The sequence below is a fragment of the Vigna unguiculata genome, chromosome 1, assembly GCF_004118075.2.
Source record: "Vigna unguiculata cultivar IT97K-499-35 chromosome 1, ASM411807v1, whole genome shotgun sequence".
NCBI classification, from domain to species: domain Eukaryota; kingdom Viridiplantae; phylum Streptophyta; class Magnoliopsida; order Fabales; family Fabaceae; genus Vigna; species Vigna unguiculata.
In genome coordinates this window covers 29,828,970-29,845,714 of record NC_040279.1, presented here as the reverse complement: position 1 = coordinate 29,845,714, position 16,745 = coordinate 29,828,970, and the positions used below count along the sequence as shown (strand labels likewise).

The 16,745-nt window shown below is 31.0% G+C and overlaps 2 protein-coding genes and 2 pseudogenes across 2 annotated transcripts; all 4 read right to left on the bottom strand.

The window, feature by feature from the left end:
* Window positions 1-1,529: 1,529 nt before the first annotated feature.
* LOC114190640 lies at window positions 1,530-2,346 on the bottom strand (annotated as a pseudogene).
* An 83-nt stretch (window positions 2,347-2,429) lies between these two features.
* Window positions 2,430-4,085, bottom strand: LOC114190630 (annotated as a pseudogene).
* Window positions 4,086-9,645: 5,560 nt separating this feature from the next.
* LOC114186048 (cytochrome P450 93A3-like) lies at window positions 9,646-11,966 on the bottom strand. The gene is made up of 2 exons (XM_028074051.1): window positions 10,767-11,966; window positions 9,646-10,449 (listed from the first exon to the last, which is right to left on the bottom strand). Exons 1-2 carry the CDS (start codon window positions 11,709-11,711, stop codon window positions 9,820-9,822), a joined length of 1,575 nt encoding a protein of 524 aa, XP_027929852.1. The 5' UTR covers window positions 11,712-11,966; the 3' UTR covers window positions 9,646-9,819.
* Window positions 11,967-12,507: 541 nt separating this feature from the next.
* LOC114186040 (cytochrome P450 93A2-like) lies at window positions 12,508-14,602 on the bottom strand. The gene is made up of 2 exons (XM_028074040.1): window positions 13,491-14,602; window positions 12,508-13,349 (listed from the first exon to the last, which is right to left on the bottom strand). Exons 1-2 carry the CDS (start codon window positions 14,532-14,534, stop codon window positions 12,714-12,716), a joined length of 1,680 nt encoding a protein of 559 aa, XP_027929841.1. The 5' UTR covers window positions 14,535-14,602; the 3' UTR covers window positions 12,508-12,713.
* Between the last annotated feature and the right edge of the window lie 2,143 nt (window positions 14,603-16,745).

Below are 16,745 nucleotides of genomic sequence, written 5' to 3'. Positions count from 1 at the left end.
ACTGTGTTTAATGTCACACAATTATAATAGAAATAAAACATGGACTTAATGGTATATTTATTTAGCACCTGTTGAATCAAATTTAAGGTTAATCATGTAATTGTGCACTCAACCAAGTCCAATAATTGAAAATAGTTTTTTTTTTCTACTAACATTCTAAATATGAAAATAATAAAGTGTAATAAATTTATTAATTTTCAATAAATATAAATTCAATCTTCATTGAGGGTGAAATTATAACATTAATAAATTGACAAATAAAGAAATAAATTAAAATAAAATATAACAATTGATTATATTTATATTAACAAAAAATAATAGTAAAAGTAACATTAATAATTGAGAAAAAGTATTAAAATGAATAATAATTATTAATAAATAGATTATAAATTAAGAAAGACGACGTGAATTGATTCTTGAAATTTTTTTCCATAATCAACTAATAACTATGATTAAAATAGTTTATCTATACGGTATTTATAAAAATAAAGTAATACTAAAACTAACATTGTAAATGAAAATAATGAAATGTAATAAATATATTTAATAAATATTGATTAAGATTTTCGAATAATAATTAAAGAAATAATTTAAAATAAAATATATTTATTGATTCAAATAATAATAACAAAAATAATAGTAACTATAATAGTATTATTAATTACCGATTATAACTTCGTTCACAATCAAAGAAATTTGAAATTATTAATAAAATAAACTAATTGATAATAACTTTTTAGAAATTAATTGTGCAATTATTAATTATAAACGTATAAATTTAAAAGATTTCAAAACGTATGGAATAAAAAAAATTCACCCATAATTAAAAATTAAAAACAATTAATAGAATTAATTAGTCCGTTAATGAAAATATTTAAAAAATAATCATGATTGATTGTATAAATCAATTTGATTGTATAAATCAACCTATGTTTTACATATGAGCACGATCAATTACTAAATTTAGTATTAGTATATAAATTTAGTATTAGTATAAATGATAAAATCTTGTTACATTATGTTATATACAAATTTAAAAGATTTCAAAACATATACAATAAAAGAAAAAATCACTCATAATTAAAAAATAAAAAATAATTAATAGAATTGATTGATTAATTAATAAAAGAATAGAAATAAATCGTATAAATCAATTATAAGTTATAATCAATAATTAATATATTCAATAATAATGTTTAATCATGATTACGTAAAAATGTTTAATCATAAAGTAGATATTACGTGTAATATCTATATTAAGTTGTAAGAATTGTACATCCGAGAAAAAAAAAATATTACAAAGAAGTCAATTCGATCATATAACTTTTTTGTAATGACAACTTTTACTACTACTATATAAAATGTTATTAAAAGTATTTCAGACCACTTAGAACTCTTGTAGTTTTAGGTTACAGTATGAAAGCAAATGAAAAAAAAAATGACATCCATAAACAACAAACTGTTTCTTGAGACAAACATTTGAAACAATGACGTGGAAACTAATTGATCTTGCTCTGGAATTGTATCAATCAACTTTCAAGAGCTTCTCTGGGAAAATACTGTTTGTTAACCATTCTCTGGTAATCTGCAAGGTATATTCCATTCACAGTCCCAATTAAAATATACAAAATATCCAGAACTTAAGTTAAGAAAAATCCAACAACGTTTGTCTACATCAAAAGCAAATCAAATGAAAAAAACTGGGGAGCGAAACAATAAACGTAGGTTGGGTAAATCATTACAAGTTTATAACAGATACAACGTTGATAGCTCAAAAATAGTTTTCCAAACCTTCCTTATCATTCCACAGTGTTGCAGCATAGTGGTTCAGAGGACTCTCCAAGTTAGGCTTTGTCATTAGAAAGTAAATTGCTGAGACAAGCATGAAAAGTTGAATGCAAAGCTAAAAAGATATTAATATCAAGATCAAACCTTCCAATAAACTTTGAATAGACAGAAGAATAATGCTATAATCATAAGCTGAAGACCACTTGTCCTGTAGAAACACACAAGTAGGACAATTATTAGCCCAAACATAATGTGTGATGGATGGAACACTTGGTGCAAATTGATGCAATGAAAATCAAGATTTCATTTATAAATATACTTGGCAATTCATATTAATGGTAGAGCAAAACCCAATTAAACACAAAGAATGAATACATGAAGGATGCCCAAACAAATATTGCCAAACTGGTTAACGTTTGGATGAAAACACATTGTCTCAAACTTCACTTGTGAGGCTTAAAAGGGTAGTCCAGGGGGAAAACATAAAGAGAGTTTATAAGATAAACCCTCATTTAGTTTATAAATGATTCTTGCGAATTCAACTTTGTATATCAACATTTATTCTACAATCATGAAATGGTCCATAGCAATAGTATCAACAATAATCATATTTTTTTCAACTTTCTATATCAACATTTATTCTACTGTTGTTTTATACAAAAGTAGTTTATATCAGTTTGTGCAAACCAAAGCTTATCAATTAGAGTCAGGGAAAAGAATTTAAAAGTTTAAGATACCTGATGATAGACCCTTGGAGCCGTTACAGAAGAAAAAGGATCTAGTCCTTTCCCGATGTGATTTAAAAGAACCTCTGAAGTTCCACCAATAATGAAAGCACCTCCACTTGCACCTACTGCAACATTTAGCTTCCCATTCTGCATGGAGATAGTAAGAAATCATTGCAAGAGAACAATGAGTACCTTAACTAATAATAATGAAACATTTCAAAACCACATAGATGATAATGTGGAAAAAGCCAAATTTAAGAGTCAAGGATTTGATACCTTGAGGGCAATAGTTGGTGTCATGGATGATAGTGGCCGCTTTCCTGACACAATGAAATTGGCAGGAGCTAGCAGTGGAACATCCTTGGAAACATTTCTAGGCATGGAAAAATCATCCATCTCATTATTCAGTACTTGGTGAAAGGATTTTTGAACCAAAATATGCATTCACAGTAGTAGTCATGGAAATGTCATTTCTCTCAAGATCTATTACACATAAATGACTTGTACCATGATCATGAATTTGATTCCACCTGCCAAGACAGTTAAGCAAAACTTAGAATTTTGTATCGCCACAAATAAATTTAGATAGAATATCAATTTAGACCTTGTTTATTTGGATCTATATATATATATATATATATATATATATATATATATATATATATATATATATATATTCATTGTAGTGATCACACATACAAGCATTTTCAACCTCCTTTTCACATAGTGGAACCAAATAATATGACAACAATCATCGTTCCACATCATATTTTCAATGGAATGTTTCACATCCTAAAAAACTAAAATCACTTACATGATCCAAGAAAACAAAATATGTATTGAGCTTACAATTCTAATCCATGCCACAAGCCTTATTGCCTCATCCACCGCACACTCGGATGACACCAAATATATAATATTGAAACCTATAATAAAAAACAACATACAAATTGATAAGGAGAAAACATAACTACTGAGTGATTATGAATTACAAACACTGAAAACATAACTAACACAATAAATCATCATTATTTTCATCCAATCAAAATTCCATATTGTTTATAAAGCATACCTTTGACCAGCTGTATGGATTGAGATGTAGTGGGGAAGAACTCCTTTGTCTTTGCTGCCACAAAATTAAAAGAGCCTGAAACACGTTATCATTTGTCACATGACCCAGTAAACATCGAAACAGATTGGCTCAGAGAACAAAAATATTAAAATAAAACTAAAAAAAATGGAGAAATAATAAAAGTTAAACCTTTTTCGTCTTTTTGCATGAGAACTTCATCTTGATCTTCAAAAACCTTCCATCTTCTCTTCAAAAACCACGAAACTTACCCAACTCGTCAACCATAACCATGAATAATCCAAAAGAAACGGCACTGGGGTGAAGACGAAGTGAGTGGGAAAGGAGAAAATACTGCAAAAACAAATAAAAAAAGTTGTGAAACGTTCATCAAACCAAACGATAAGTTCGACAAAGGCGAAATGATAGTAAAAATAACGAAAAATGAAAACTTTGGAACCCAAAAGACAGAAATGGAAACTTGCTGATGCAACTTCCATGGTAGCCACCACATCCCATGCCTGATGAGAACTGATACAACAAAATAAATAATATAACTTGAAACAAAGATGGAATCATAAAAAGCAAATAAATTTTGACAGACATTTGTGAGGATTTGAAGAATTAATAGAAAGCAAAGAAATTTGATAAAGCATGGAAAAGGAAAGAGAAGAACTGACATACGAAAGCAAAAGGTGTTTTGGTTTCCCGAATCAGAAAATGGTTTGCTAGGGTTTAAGGAAGTTCAGTGGGAGAGGAAGGAGGTAACGTTTCTGGTTTAATCTGAAATTGCAGAAAGCCATTTCAAAAATTTTAATCCGCCTGAGTCTTCAGTAAGAATCCTCACCAATTTTCTGACTTCGAAAAGAAATCCAATCAAATCATGTACAATATTCGCGCTATTTCAAAAAGCATTTCAAAAGTCTCGGTCAGATGCATTTGAAAGTTTGAGAAATTACGAAATACCCAAACGCAAATTAACTACGGAGCAGAAAACAGGGACAAAAATGTAATAACGTCTTCAGCTGTTTCAACCATTCCTACCAGGTACCAAAATGACGAAAAAACCTATTTATTGGACACGTGTCAGATAATTAGATAGGGGTGTTACGGTAATATCCCTAGTAGTTTGTTTTCTTAGTTTTAAAGTAGATTAAAGAGGGGAGTTTGTGAAAGTTTGTGACTGAATTGACTGATGAGATATATTAAAAAAAACCTTTAATAGAAAAAAAAGTTAGATTACCAAAATGTCCCTATATTATAGGTAATATAAAATTATATATAAATAATTTAAAATTATTTTATAAATTTTATTGAATAATTGAAAATATAAAAAAAATGTTTATAAAAAATGAATGATACTATATATTTTGTATGAAAATAAAACTAATATATAAGGTGGAAAATAATTTATTTACATTAATTTTTTTTTCTTTTTAATAATAATTTTAGAAGTAATAATTTTTTATTATTATTATCGTTAACATATAATTAAGAAAGTAAACTAAAACCACATGTATTGATTTTAACTGTTAAGTTACATGTAACAAAAATTAAATAATGAAGGCTAATTTGATAAATCTAGTTGTGTCACCTTCTAATCTCACCATAGATGGTGAGATTGAATTTTCAGTCAATCCCTCTAATCATCTCCTCCTATCACCTTGTATCACCTCCATAAAAATACACCACTCACCTCCTAATCATCTCTTCCCATCTCTTGTAAAAGTATATCCACCCAAAAGAACACAGCCTTGATCTTTATTCATAATTATGGTTAATATTTCATAGCACGCGGATTTCACTTATCAATTATTTTAGGGCTGCAATTAATTAGTATTTAATAACTGAAGCATGTGTTAGTATCATTTAAATGGTTTCGTATGACATTTTAAAATGTTATACATTAACTTTAAGATGAGTACAAGGACTCCTCAAATTTGGGTCAAAGAAAATGAGACGTGGGATTCACACTCCTCTAGATTTAAGTTATTTTTATCATATGTCTTATTTAAATATTTTTTTATTATATTTATTCATATACATTTTGTTTAGATTTTTCCATATAACTGAGGCTATTTCCATTTTCATGTTCTTGTGCTTTTGGTGAAATTTGAATCAATTATTATGATGTTCTTGTAAGAGATTCTGAAGATGGGATTCTTAAGTGAATCTCACAAAAAAAAAGGTTAGTTTTTATTTAATATAATTGGTTTGATATTTCAATTCAAGGGACGAGAACTCATGACTATATTAAAATTGTAGAAAAAAGGAGTAAATTTGAAAAAAAAAATCCCTTTATTCTTCCTGAAGGTGCAATTTAAGTTTACTATTCATCTTATCAAGTTTATTGTTTAATCTTGTTGTTGACGACAAAAGAATAAAGTTGATTAGTCGGTAGTTATTAATATAAATTAAGGGAGTTGTTAATGACAAACATGCTTTGAAATTATTTATAATCACAATTTAATGTAATAATTAAAGACAAACCAATTAAGTACATATAAGATGATAAGATTGATGTTGAAGTGGTTGACTTGGATATAACTTATGTCTACTAGAAATTTTCATGTAATTTTTCTTCTAAATTGGTTATAAAGATTTGTTAGAATTCTTTTTACTATTTTTTTAAAATATTTAATTAGCATACTATTCTTTTGTAAATAATTATTTTTTATAAAATTATAAAATTTGTAAATATTTTTTATAATTTTTTTGAAAACATGTTTTGTGCATAATATTTTGCAAGAAAAAAGTAATAATTTTTTGTAAATTATTATTCATAATAAAATTTATAAATATTTTTTAAGATTTTTTTTTTTAAAAATTAGCAAAAAGTATATGTTATTTTAGTAGTGTGTAAATTATTTTATCGATAACAAATTTAAAGACGGAGAGGAAGAAGAAGAGAAAGATTTCATGTTAAGATAAGATAAAGAGGAAAAAAAAGATTAAGATAACCTTTTTAAAATATGTTTACTTGGATGGTGTTATTTAGTATTACATTTATAATTTCACATTTGTAGTTTTCGTTTATTGTTGAGATTATAAATGTTGTAATCTTTTTTTTTTTTTAAATTGATGATAGGTTCTTTTCGTAAAATTCTAAAAAATGACATTTTAGAAGTGTGAGTGGTATATAAATAATGAGACTCAATTATTTTAATATTAAAACGTTTTAATAAAAATAATCTTGTTATAAGTTTCTTTATTCTAAAACACATAATCTTTCTAGGAGTTCTCTTCCTCTATTTGCCTGATTAAAGATTTGAGATAGTAGGGTGATCCTCGTGGCGAGCTTTTCAGTTTGAACCGATCAATAAGTTAAGTTTCAACCCTTTTACTTGGTCTTCTTTTGTTTTTGTTGCATGTGAGATTTTTTTCCTCTTGCATGTGTCTTTTTAATCTTCTATATGAATCTCTGTTGATCAGTGATCATAACAGTAGGTCCTGATCGGGTTCTTATAATGTTTCTATGTGTAGATAGAGCATCATGTGTGGTTGGAGGTAGTTTGGAGTTTTTATAGCTATTTGGGTCTTGTGAACTGCTTGTTCAAGTAAGAGAAGTTAGTTGTTTTTAGTGTGTCCGAGTTTAATAAATTTGATGATTGATTTATGCTTGAGTGATTTTTTTGGATTTTGTGTTGTTCAGGAGAATTTAGAATTTGAGCAATTGAGCAAATTGGTACAAACTCTCATGCCTTAAAATTGTTTTGAACTAATTTGCTAAGAGGGAATACCAATTTGAGCAACTAAATAGGTCCAAGTTCTCTCAAAATCACAAAATTCAACTGTTGATATCTGATACAACACTGACTGGTGACAGACTAGCACTGAGCACCAACCTTGTTATGTTATGGCATTGAGTAGTAGAAGGGCACCGCTGAGATCTTTGCACTACATGTCTAGAGTATTTTAGCTCCAAGACGCTTAGCGCCAAAAAGTGCCACTAAGCGCTGCCTTTTGCAAGAAGAATGGTGCTGAGTGCCACCTTTGAGCGCCAATCCTGTGTTGGTTTTGTTGTTTTTCAACGGTTTTCCTTGTTGTTATGATGATTGATATTGATGCTCATGACTTTGATAGTTTCTTTATGAGGTGTATGATGATAGTGTTTGAGGAATTTCAATGATAAATTCTTTGTGATGATTTCTTTAGTGTATGTTTTCACATAAGAGATGTTAGTAAGGTGATATTATGAACTCTAATAATCAGTCACAATAAAATATAGTACAGTGACTATTGTGGTCAGATTTGTAGGAAGTCCTAGTCACTAGACTAGACACGAAGGAAATCTATATTGTATGTGGTTGGATAATAACCTCTTAAGACTAGACTTTGCAGAATTTAGAAATCATTACAAATGCATTCCTCCAATCAATTCTATGTCAAAAACACATATCTGGACAATTGAGTTTAATAACAACACAATCTAAATAAATAAATAAATGAAAAAACTAATTAGAATGGAAGATGGTGAACACAATAAAAAGTTCCATTAGAAGTTTGGAAGCTTCAAAAGTAAGAGAAATCTTGAAGCTATGGGTCGTACGTTTCTTTTACATTGATGAATCAACTTTATGACTTGCATCAGAGAATATTAATAATATTTTACTCCTGTTCTTATAATTTAGATTAAAAAATTAATTATTAAAACTTCTTCTTTATCAATTATAGAAAGAGAGGAAAAGGAAAAATCATTGACCATTTTCTTTTTCATACATATAAAAAAAACAAAGTTTGTTTGGTGTTCATACTAAGTCTTTGTAAATTTTCAATTGTTTACTTTCAATTTTTTTTGCTAGTCATTAATGATTTTCATATGCGAGACAAATTTAAGTGAAGAAAAAAAAATGTTAATAATCCAATTGTATAAAGAATGTTAGTAACATTGAAAAATTCATTGACCAAAAGTCACTTGATGAGGTTATATTATATGAATTGATTCAGTTAAGGAAAAAAAATCTTTAATATTAGATGTTAAGACAAAATGCTAATATCATTCTTAAATCACGAATCAAATTTGGAGACATTAATTCAGTAAGAAGTCAAATTAAACTGTTAAATGAATCACTCCAAAAATAAAAACAAGAAAAAAAATCAAGAAAGAGTAGAAATGAAATAAAAGTTACAAAATTAAAGAAAATAGAAATAAAAATTAGAAAAAAGTTGAGTAAGTCTAGAATAATTTTAAATAAAGTGAAATATACTATATTACATTTTCTTTCTTTCTTTTAATTAATTTAAATTCTTTAAATTCTTTCCAAATTGTGGACCAAAAAGCACCCGCTATGGGCTGGCTATGTACTTTAGGTTTTCTTAGTTTCTCTTTCTTACATTGTTTTTTTATAGTTAATTTTTTTTATCAGTAAATATTAATTGTAAGTTTTTGTTAGTGAGAGAAATGAACCTATCATAACTTTTTCTATTTTTTTTTTCTAAACCTACAAAACCATCTTTATTTTATCAAACTGTTAATAAGAATCGAATCCACAACCGTTTTTTTTCTCTTTCTTTTCATCTCTATTAAGTTACTTTATCATTCTTGTAGAGAAAAATATGGGTGTCAAATAATCATGTTTCGATTTTATAATATGTATTTGCTCTGAGTGATCGTATTGTGGATGTGGGGAATGCTTTTGAGATTTTGTGATGGTTCATTTAATCACAATCAGTTTTATCAACACCAACACCAACACCATTAACCTTTGTGAAAAATGTTGTACTTGTTGTTGTCTTGTTTCCGTGTGAAATACGTTTTTATTTTAATGGCTTTTGGAAAATTGCAAGTTGAGGTTGACTGAATGCCATTTTTAATATGTACAATTTCATTGTTAGGGTAGCGACCATATGGATTATATATTTAAAAGAATACAAAATAATGAAAAAAAATTTGAACATTTATATGATTTCTTTAATTTTGAGAAAAAAATAAAAAAAAATGTGTAAGCATAACTATAGCGACATAACATTCATAAAATAAATAAATAAATTAGATCTAATTCGACACAGGACTTAATATTTTCGAATTTTTTAATAAATTGAAAAAGAAATTGTACCAAATGGTGGGGAAAAACATGATGGGCATGCCAACTTATTTCTTACATTTTTTATCGGTATCACTTTCTGTTGTACATGTCATATAATCTATTTCCTTTAGTAATTTTTGCCTATCACAGACAATATTTGTATCTTTGACATAACATCATATGAAAAATAATGTTTCTTTTAAGAAAGTCACATAGATGGGAATGGGTTAAGCCTTGGAACAGGGACACAGATTAAGGGGTGAGCCCTTGGAAGAGTGAGGCCAGGCTTTTCTTCCATGTCCACCTTGCCTTCTCCACCATTAACCTTTAACTGGAAACACTGAATCAGTGCAGCCACATTCACATGCACAACATGTAATGCTAGAGAAATAGCGGGGCACCTTCTTCTTCCACTTCCAAAAGGAAGAAGATTATAACTTTGTCCCCTAACATCAAATTCACTATGCCCATTTTCATCAATAAACCTCTCTGGCATGAACTCAAGAGGGTTTTTCCACTGATTGGGGTCTCTGCCAATAGCCCAAATGTTGATAAATAATCGAGTTTTGGGTGGAATATTATACCCACACACCACTTCACTTGTTGATGACTCTCTAGTAAGTAATGGACCAGGTGGGTGAAGCCTAAGTGTTTCTTTAACAATGGCTTGCAGGTAAGGAAGGTTCTTAATGTCTGATTCTTCTACGATTCTACTCTTTCCAACAACTGCATCTATTTCTAGCCTTGCCTTCTCCAACACATGTGGATGGTTTATTAACTCTGACAGAGCCCATTCTATGGTTATTGATGTCGTGTCAGTCCCAGCAACAAATATGTCCTAAATATTGTCATTATAAACACACATGTCAGTTTGCATGAAAGGAAATCAAGAATGAAAGGAGTTCTTAGTCTTAAATAATCATCCTATTTCGTCAAAAGTACACTGGTAATCTACTTATTAAACTATATCCATAACCTGAGTCAGAAATGTGACGAGGCTAATGAGAGAAAATGACCGAAACGGAGATAATATATAACAATTCTGATATCCAAAGAATCGTTGATATATCAAGTCATATGATATTCCGAGACTGTCAGACAATAATAACTAGGTATTAAGTATGAAAAAACTGTATACTTCCTTCATTGACTTACCAGGATGAAGGCCTTAATGTTGTCTTTGTTTAGTTTCATTTCAGAACTCTCATCTTCGAAGATGTCCAACAAAACATCAAGCATATCCTTAAACGGACGTGTTCCACCGGTTTCTTTCTTGTTCCTTCTTTCCTCTTCACGCTGCCTTATGATTCTGTCCAACACAGCATCAAACCTGTCCCGAGTTTTCTTGAGCCTCACGTTGAATCCCTGCAAATCGAAACGCTTCAAGAACCAAATGAAGTCCGATATGTTGAACTTCCCCACGAGCTCTGCGGAATCCGCAACCAGCTTTCTCATCTCTTCACCGTCCTTCTCGTTTTCAGTACTGGTGTGACCCACAGTCATTCTGGAGACGATGTTATTGGAGAGTGTCATCAACTCTCCTCCAAAATCCACGGCCTCACCAGCCACCCCTTTTTGGAGCAGGCATTGGATGAACCTCTTGCTCTCTTGCTGCCTCACCGGAAGGAGCTGCTCTAACATGTGGCCACCGAGAAGTTCAGACATGCACAATTTCTTCATGAACTTCCAATAGGGTCCGTCAGGTGCGAAGAAAAAGTCTTGGAAGCCGTAGGTTAAGGCCTCAATGGCGACGGTTTGAGCAAGGCGGTTGGAGAAGGAGGATTCGTGAGTTTTGAGGAACTCTTTGGCGGCTTCTGCGGTTGAAGCCACCACACAAGGGACTGAACCGAGGAAAAGGTGCATGATGGGTCCATAACGGATAGAGAGGTTGTGAAAATCTCGGTGAGGTATTGTGGAGAGAAGGTGGAGGTGACCAATGATGGGGAGGGCCATTGGAGTTGGTGGAAGAAGGGTCTTCTTTTGTTTTCTCCATAGTATGAATGCAATCACGATGGTGGAGATCAAACAAATGAGTGACAGTTGAAATGCCATACCTTGAGTATTATCGAGTCTTCTTTTTTGTTGATTGTGAGGTAGCATATAAGAAACCAAGAGGGATATTAAATGGTAAACACATCTTCAGAGCCTAAACTATTCATCTACAACTTCAGATCTTTGCACTGGCTTGATTTTTTTTTGGGCAAGTTAGGAATTTGAGAAATAGACTTAGGGGTATGGGAGATAGATTCTCAAAGTTAACTAAAATGGAAAAATATGTAGCATTAACGACAGATGAGAGCAACTAGGTCCATTGAATTGAGAACCGCCATAATTGTCAGAAATGAGGCTAAGGCAAGTTGCTGCGAGCAAGGTCTACTTTGGATTGCGTATCTATTTTATTTTATGTTGTTCGAGAACTAACTTCTTATGAATACACTTTAAAATTCACTAGAATGCCTCATCTGGCATATTCATTTTTAATTTTTAATTCATTAAAGTAGGCAAATATCCTTATCCTTATGACTTCAATTTTTCATTTTGAACTTTAAATAACTTGCAGTAATCCAATTTTGACTTAAAACCATATTAAAATCATTCCGTAACACGGACGATCCGGTTTGTGATTAATACGCATCACAGAAGTCAGTCTCATCATAATAAATTCCCTTAGAAACAAGGAGAAAAGTTAGGTATAGTTCTTTTAAGAGTTTGTTTAGTTGTTCATAAATAATGTGTCTCAACTATAGATTTATTGGAGAAATACATCAGCAATAATTGACACTGCTCCAACCTAAATTCTTAAGAAAATGAGATTATGTATCTTCTTTTTCATGTAATATTCAATTTTCTACCTCAATATTTAACTTAGAGTCACATCAAACTTCAACACATTGTATAATTGGAACGAAATCTTAATTCTAATTGAATAACAACGTAACTTTGGAATAAACCTTTTCATTTTGAAAAGCATATATAGACGGGCTCTGAAATTTTTGGTGATGAATATGAACACTACAGATAAACAAGAATGAGCCAAAATGTGAATTTGAAGTTCTTGTTTTGTTTTCTCCCGACCCAATCTTGATTTTTGTGTGATGAGTATCACAGAGGAGGAAAAGGATTAAGCCTAGGCACAGGAACACAAAGCAATGGATGAAGCCTTGAAAGAGTTAACCCAGGTTTCTCTTCCATGTCAACAGTCTCATTTACTCCTTTAACCTTCCATTCAAAGCACTGAATCATAGCAGCAAGGTTGGTCTGTACAACCTGCAAAGCCAGTGAGGTTCCAGGACACCCTCTTCTTCCACTCCCAAACGGAATCAGATGAAAATATTGTCCCCTCACATCTAACTGGCTCTTACCACTTCCCTCTTCACCAAGAAACCTCTCTGGTCTAAACTCAAGTGGGTTCTCCCAGTGGTTGGGATCCCTACCAATAGCCCACACATTAACAAACAACTGAGTCTTCGGTGGAATCTCATAGCCCCAGATAGTGCAACTTTCAGATGATTCTCTAACAATTAATGGACCTGTGGGGTGAATCCTCAGCGTTTCTTTCACTATAGCTTGTAGGTAAGAAAGGTTGACAATGTCTGATTCTTCCACTAATCTACCACTTCCAATCACATCATCAATCTCTTGTCTTGCTCTCTCCATCACATCTGGGTGGTTAATCAACTCAGCCAGAGCCCATACGATTGTTAAGGCCGCAGTGTCTGTTCCTGCCATGAATACGTCCTGCAAAATTTATACAAGAACATCTTCAGTTTTCTCATGTTCCACAAATTTTGGATCCGACATAAAAATCACTTGCAGCTGTCAGTTAGAATCAGTACTGAACCTAGAATCAATTATGTAATGTCACAGAAAGTGACTTACCAAGATGAAGGCCTTTATGTTCTCTTTGGTCAATTTAATGTCAGAGTTTTCATCTTCATGTATGTCCAATAACACATCAAGTAGATCCTTGATTTGATCATCATCATCATCTCTTCCACTTCCCACTTCCTTTCTCCTCTTTCTTTCCTCTTGATGCTCCTTGATCGCTCTCTCCATCATGGTGTCAAACCTGTCCCGAATTTCCTTCAGTCTTTTCCCGAACCCCTGCACATCCCAGTTCTTAAAGAACCAAACGAAATCCGACACATTAAACTTCCCCGTGAGAAGAACAGTGTCTTGCACCAACTTCCTCACCTCTTCAGCTTCACTGTCATCTTCAGAACATGTTTGGCTCATAATCATCCTCGACACAACGTTATTCGAGAGTCTCAAAAGTTCTCCCCCGACATCAACAGCCTCACCCGCCTTCCCTTTTTTGAGCATAAGCCTCAGAAACCTTGACGTCTCTTGTCTCCTCACAGGAAGCAGCTGAGTTAAAGTGGAACCCCCCAGAAGTTCAGACATGCATATTTTCTTCATGAACTTCCAGTAAGGTCCATATGGCGCAAAAGAGAAGTCCTGGGAGCCATAGGTTAGAAAATCAACTGCAGAACTCTGCGGGCGGTTGGAGAAATGGTTTTCGTGAGTTTTTAGGAATTCTCTAGCAGCTTCTGGTGTGGAAGCCACTACACAGGGCACGGAGCCAAGGAAAAGGTGCATTATGGGTCCATAGCGAGTAGATAGCTTGTGAAGAGCCTGGTGAGGTATTGGAGCCAGAAGGTGGAGATGTCCAATGATGGGTAAGGCTTGTGGACTTGGTGGTCGATTAGTCTTGTTTCGTTTTCTGCTGAGTATGGCTCGAACCACGATTGTGGAGACTAAAAATGTGGTGACAAGAAGGATGTAGTCTTGGTAATGAGCCATGTTTGATTTGAATGTTTCGCAAGTAAATGAAAAATGCTGGTTAGCAACGTATATAAGGAAAATAAGGTTCTTAATTTGTAGTTTCTGTTTTCTGCTCTTATCTGTTTTGGAAACGGACATTTATATGTTGCTGGCCGGCAATGTATATCAGTTCTCAGACTAAGACATTGTGACCAAGTCCAGCTTCAAATAAAAATTCCACTTGATGGGTTTGTTTGCATCAGCTGACGTACTTGTTAAAAGTGACTGATATAGTGTTAACTTTCTGAGAATTTTGTATGCTTTCATTTTCTTGCACCTATCTTTTATCAGCTTGAAACTGAATACAATGATGCATGACAGATTTATTGACAGTGTCCTTTTTATTTAGCATTATGCAGTGATTATATTCTACTTTCGCTACATAGATAATCTTTACCTTGTTGTGAAAAGTACAGAATTTTGACGAGTTCATCATAATTAAATCGTATGAATGAAGAATATTTCGTATTTGTTTAATCTGCTATGGCTGACTTTTATTTGCGTCTGTTATAAGTTGGAATGCATCACACGAAAGTAAAACATGAATAATTAAAACCATTTTGTTTTCCATTTGTTCTTTTTAGTTTGATAGTTAATTGAATACTATAATATTCAATCAAGCCATCACAATTCTTTTATTTTTTTTCCTTCGGCTTATTTCTAACTTTTAGCAATTGGATATAAGAAAGGGACCCAAAATGAAGACGGACGATTTTAATTTAATATCGATCCCAAACGCTTAGACACGATAAATAAACCCGTCCTCGTGGGTATTGTTCGAATCCATTCCCGTTTTGACGGGAAATTCCTGCATTGACTGGGTATGGGTATGGGGAATCTCAATTTTTTCAACTGGGTATGGGGATGAGGATGGGGATGTACATATTCCCGCCATAATACCCGTCCCCACCATATCTCCATCATCGTTTAAATTATTAAAATATTAATTAAGTAACCTTTTATATATATATATGTTTTCTATTTTTTATTTCTTTTAATTATTTGATTTGTTATAAAACTCATTCGCATCTCCAATATATTTTTTATCTTATCATAACCTTTATGTAATTATGTTCAAAATGATGTATGTTAATTAAAAAAATTATTTCTAACATTTGAATATTTCCATTATTTTTTAATCTTTTCATTTAATGTATATTTTTCTTTCATATGAGAATGTTTAATACTCTCAATTTAAGTTTTTAATAGCATAAACCTTTCATTTACTAGGTAATATAAAAAAATAATAATTTTTTAGTTATTATTGTTAATTTTTGTTTCATTTGAAGAACTTTTTTGTTTCGCTAAGACAATTTTTGTTATTTCTCAACCATTGAGTATATTTGAGTATATATGTTGATATTTGAAAAGTTTTCTTAGATCTCTAAGGTATTTTTCATTTTATCATACCCTTAATTATACATTTGTTTTCCTTTGTGTGATTTCTTTCAATAGTTTCCAAATTGTTTATAAGACACACACTTGTTAATTTTTTAATATTTTTATTTTTTGTTTATTTTCATTGTGTAGAATACTATTTCGATATATTTTATCTAATTATTTTTATTTTCTAACTCATTACAATCATACTTTAATTTTTTCACTATAATTGTATAAATAATTTTTAGTTGCTAGAATATAAAAATTTAATGTAATTACCATGAATATTTTTTTATCACCATCCAACATATATTGGAGTTCAAAAGATAAAAGATGTATGTTAAAATTTCATTATTATGTTTATTATTTGTTCTTTGCGTCATTTTGATGAAGTGATGTATTATAACTTTTCTTAGTGTATAAAAAAGAGATCCATTATAATTTAAAAAATTAAAGTAAACAAACATTTAAAATATATTTTAATTTAAATATTTTTTTCCTTTTATATTTTTTTTAAAATATTTTTAAATTTTATCAACTAGATTTCATTAATGTTTACAAATTTAATAAATGTTTTGGTTCTTATGGAATTTTATTTAGTATTCTAATCTAAAATGTAAACAATTATAATTTATTTCAAAGTATTTGATATCGAAGAAACAATCATCCTCCTACTATTGAATATATGATAATATTATGTTTTACTTTACCGTAATTTTTATTATTTTATAAAAATTAATTAAAATTAATATTAAAGTAGTAAAAAAACAGGTACGGGTATGAATACGAGATTATACTCGTTATCCGGTGGGGATGGGGATGAGGATGGAGATGAAACAAAAGTTTGATACCCGTTAAGTTTGGGTATGTTAATGAATATTTTTTTTACGGGGATGAATATGGAATAGCGAACCCGTTCCCGTCCCGCTC

What these genes read in the sequence shown, in the direction of transcription:
- LOC114186048 (XM_028074051.1), bottom strand. Translation starts at nt 11,711, where the DNA reads ATGCTACCTCACAATCAACAAAAAAGAAGACTCGATAATACTCAAGGT. An exon ending in ACATTAAGGCCTTCATCCTG is followed by an intron (nt 10,450 to 10,766) that starts GTAAGTCAATGA and finishes GACAATATTTAG; the next exon opens with GACATATTTGTTGCTGGGAC.
- LOC114186040 (XM_028074040.1), bottom strand. Translation starts at nt 14,534, where the DNA reads ATGTCCGTTTCCAAAACAGATAAGAGCAGAAAACAGAAACTACAAATT. An exon ending in ACATAAAGGCCTTCATCTTG is followed by an intron (nt 13,350 to 13,490) that starts GTAAGTCACTTT and finishes TAAATTTTGCAG; the next exon opens with GACGTATTCATGGCAGGAAC.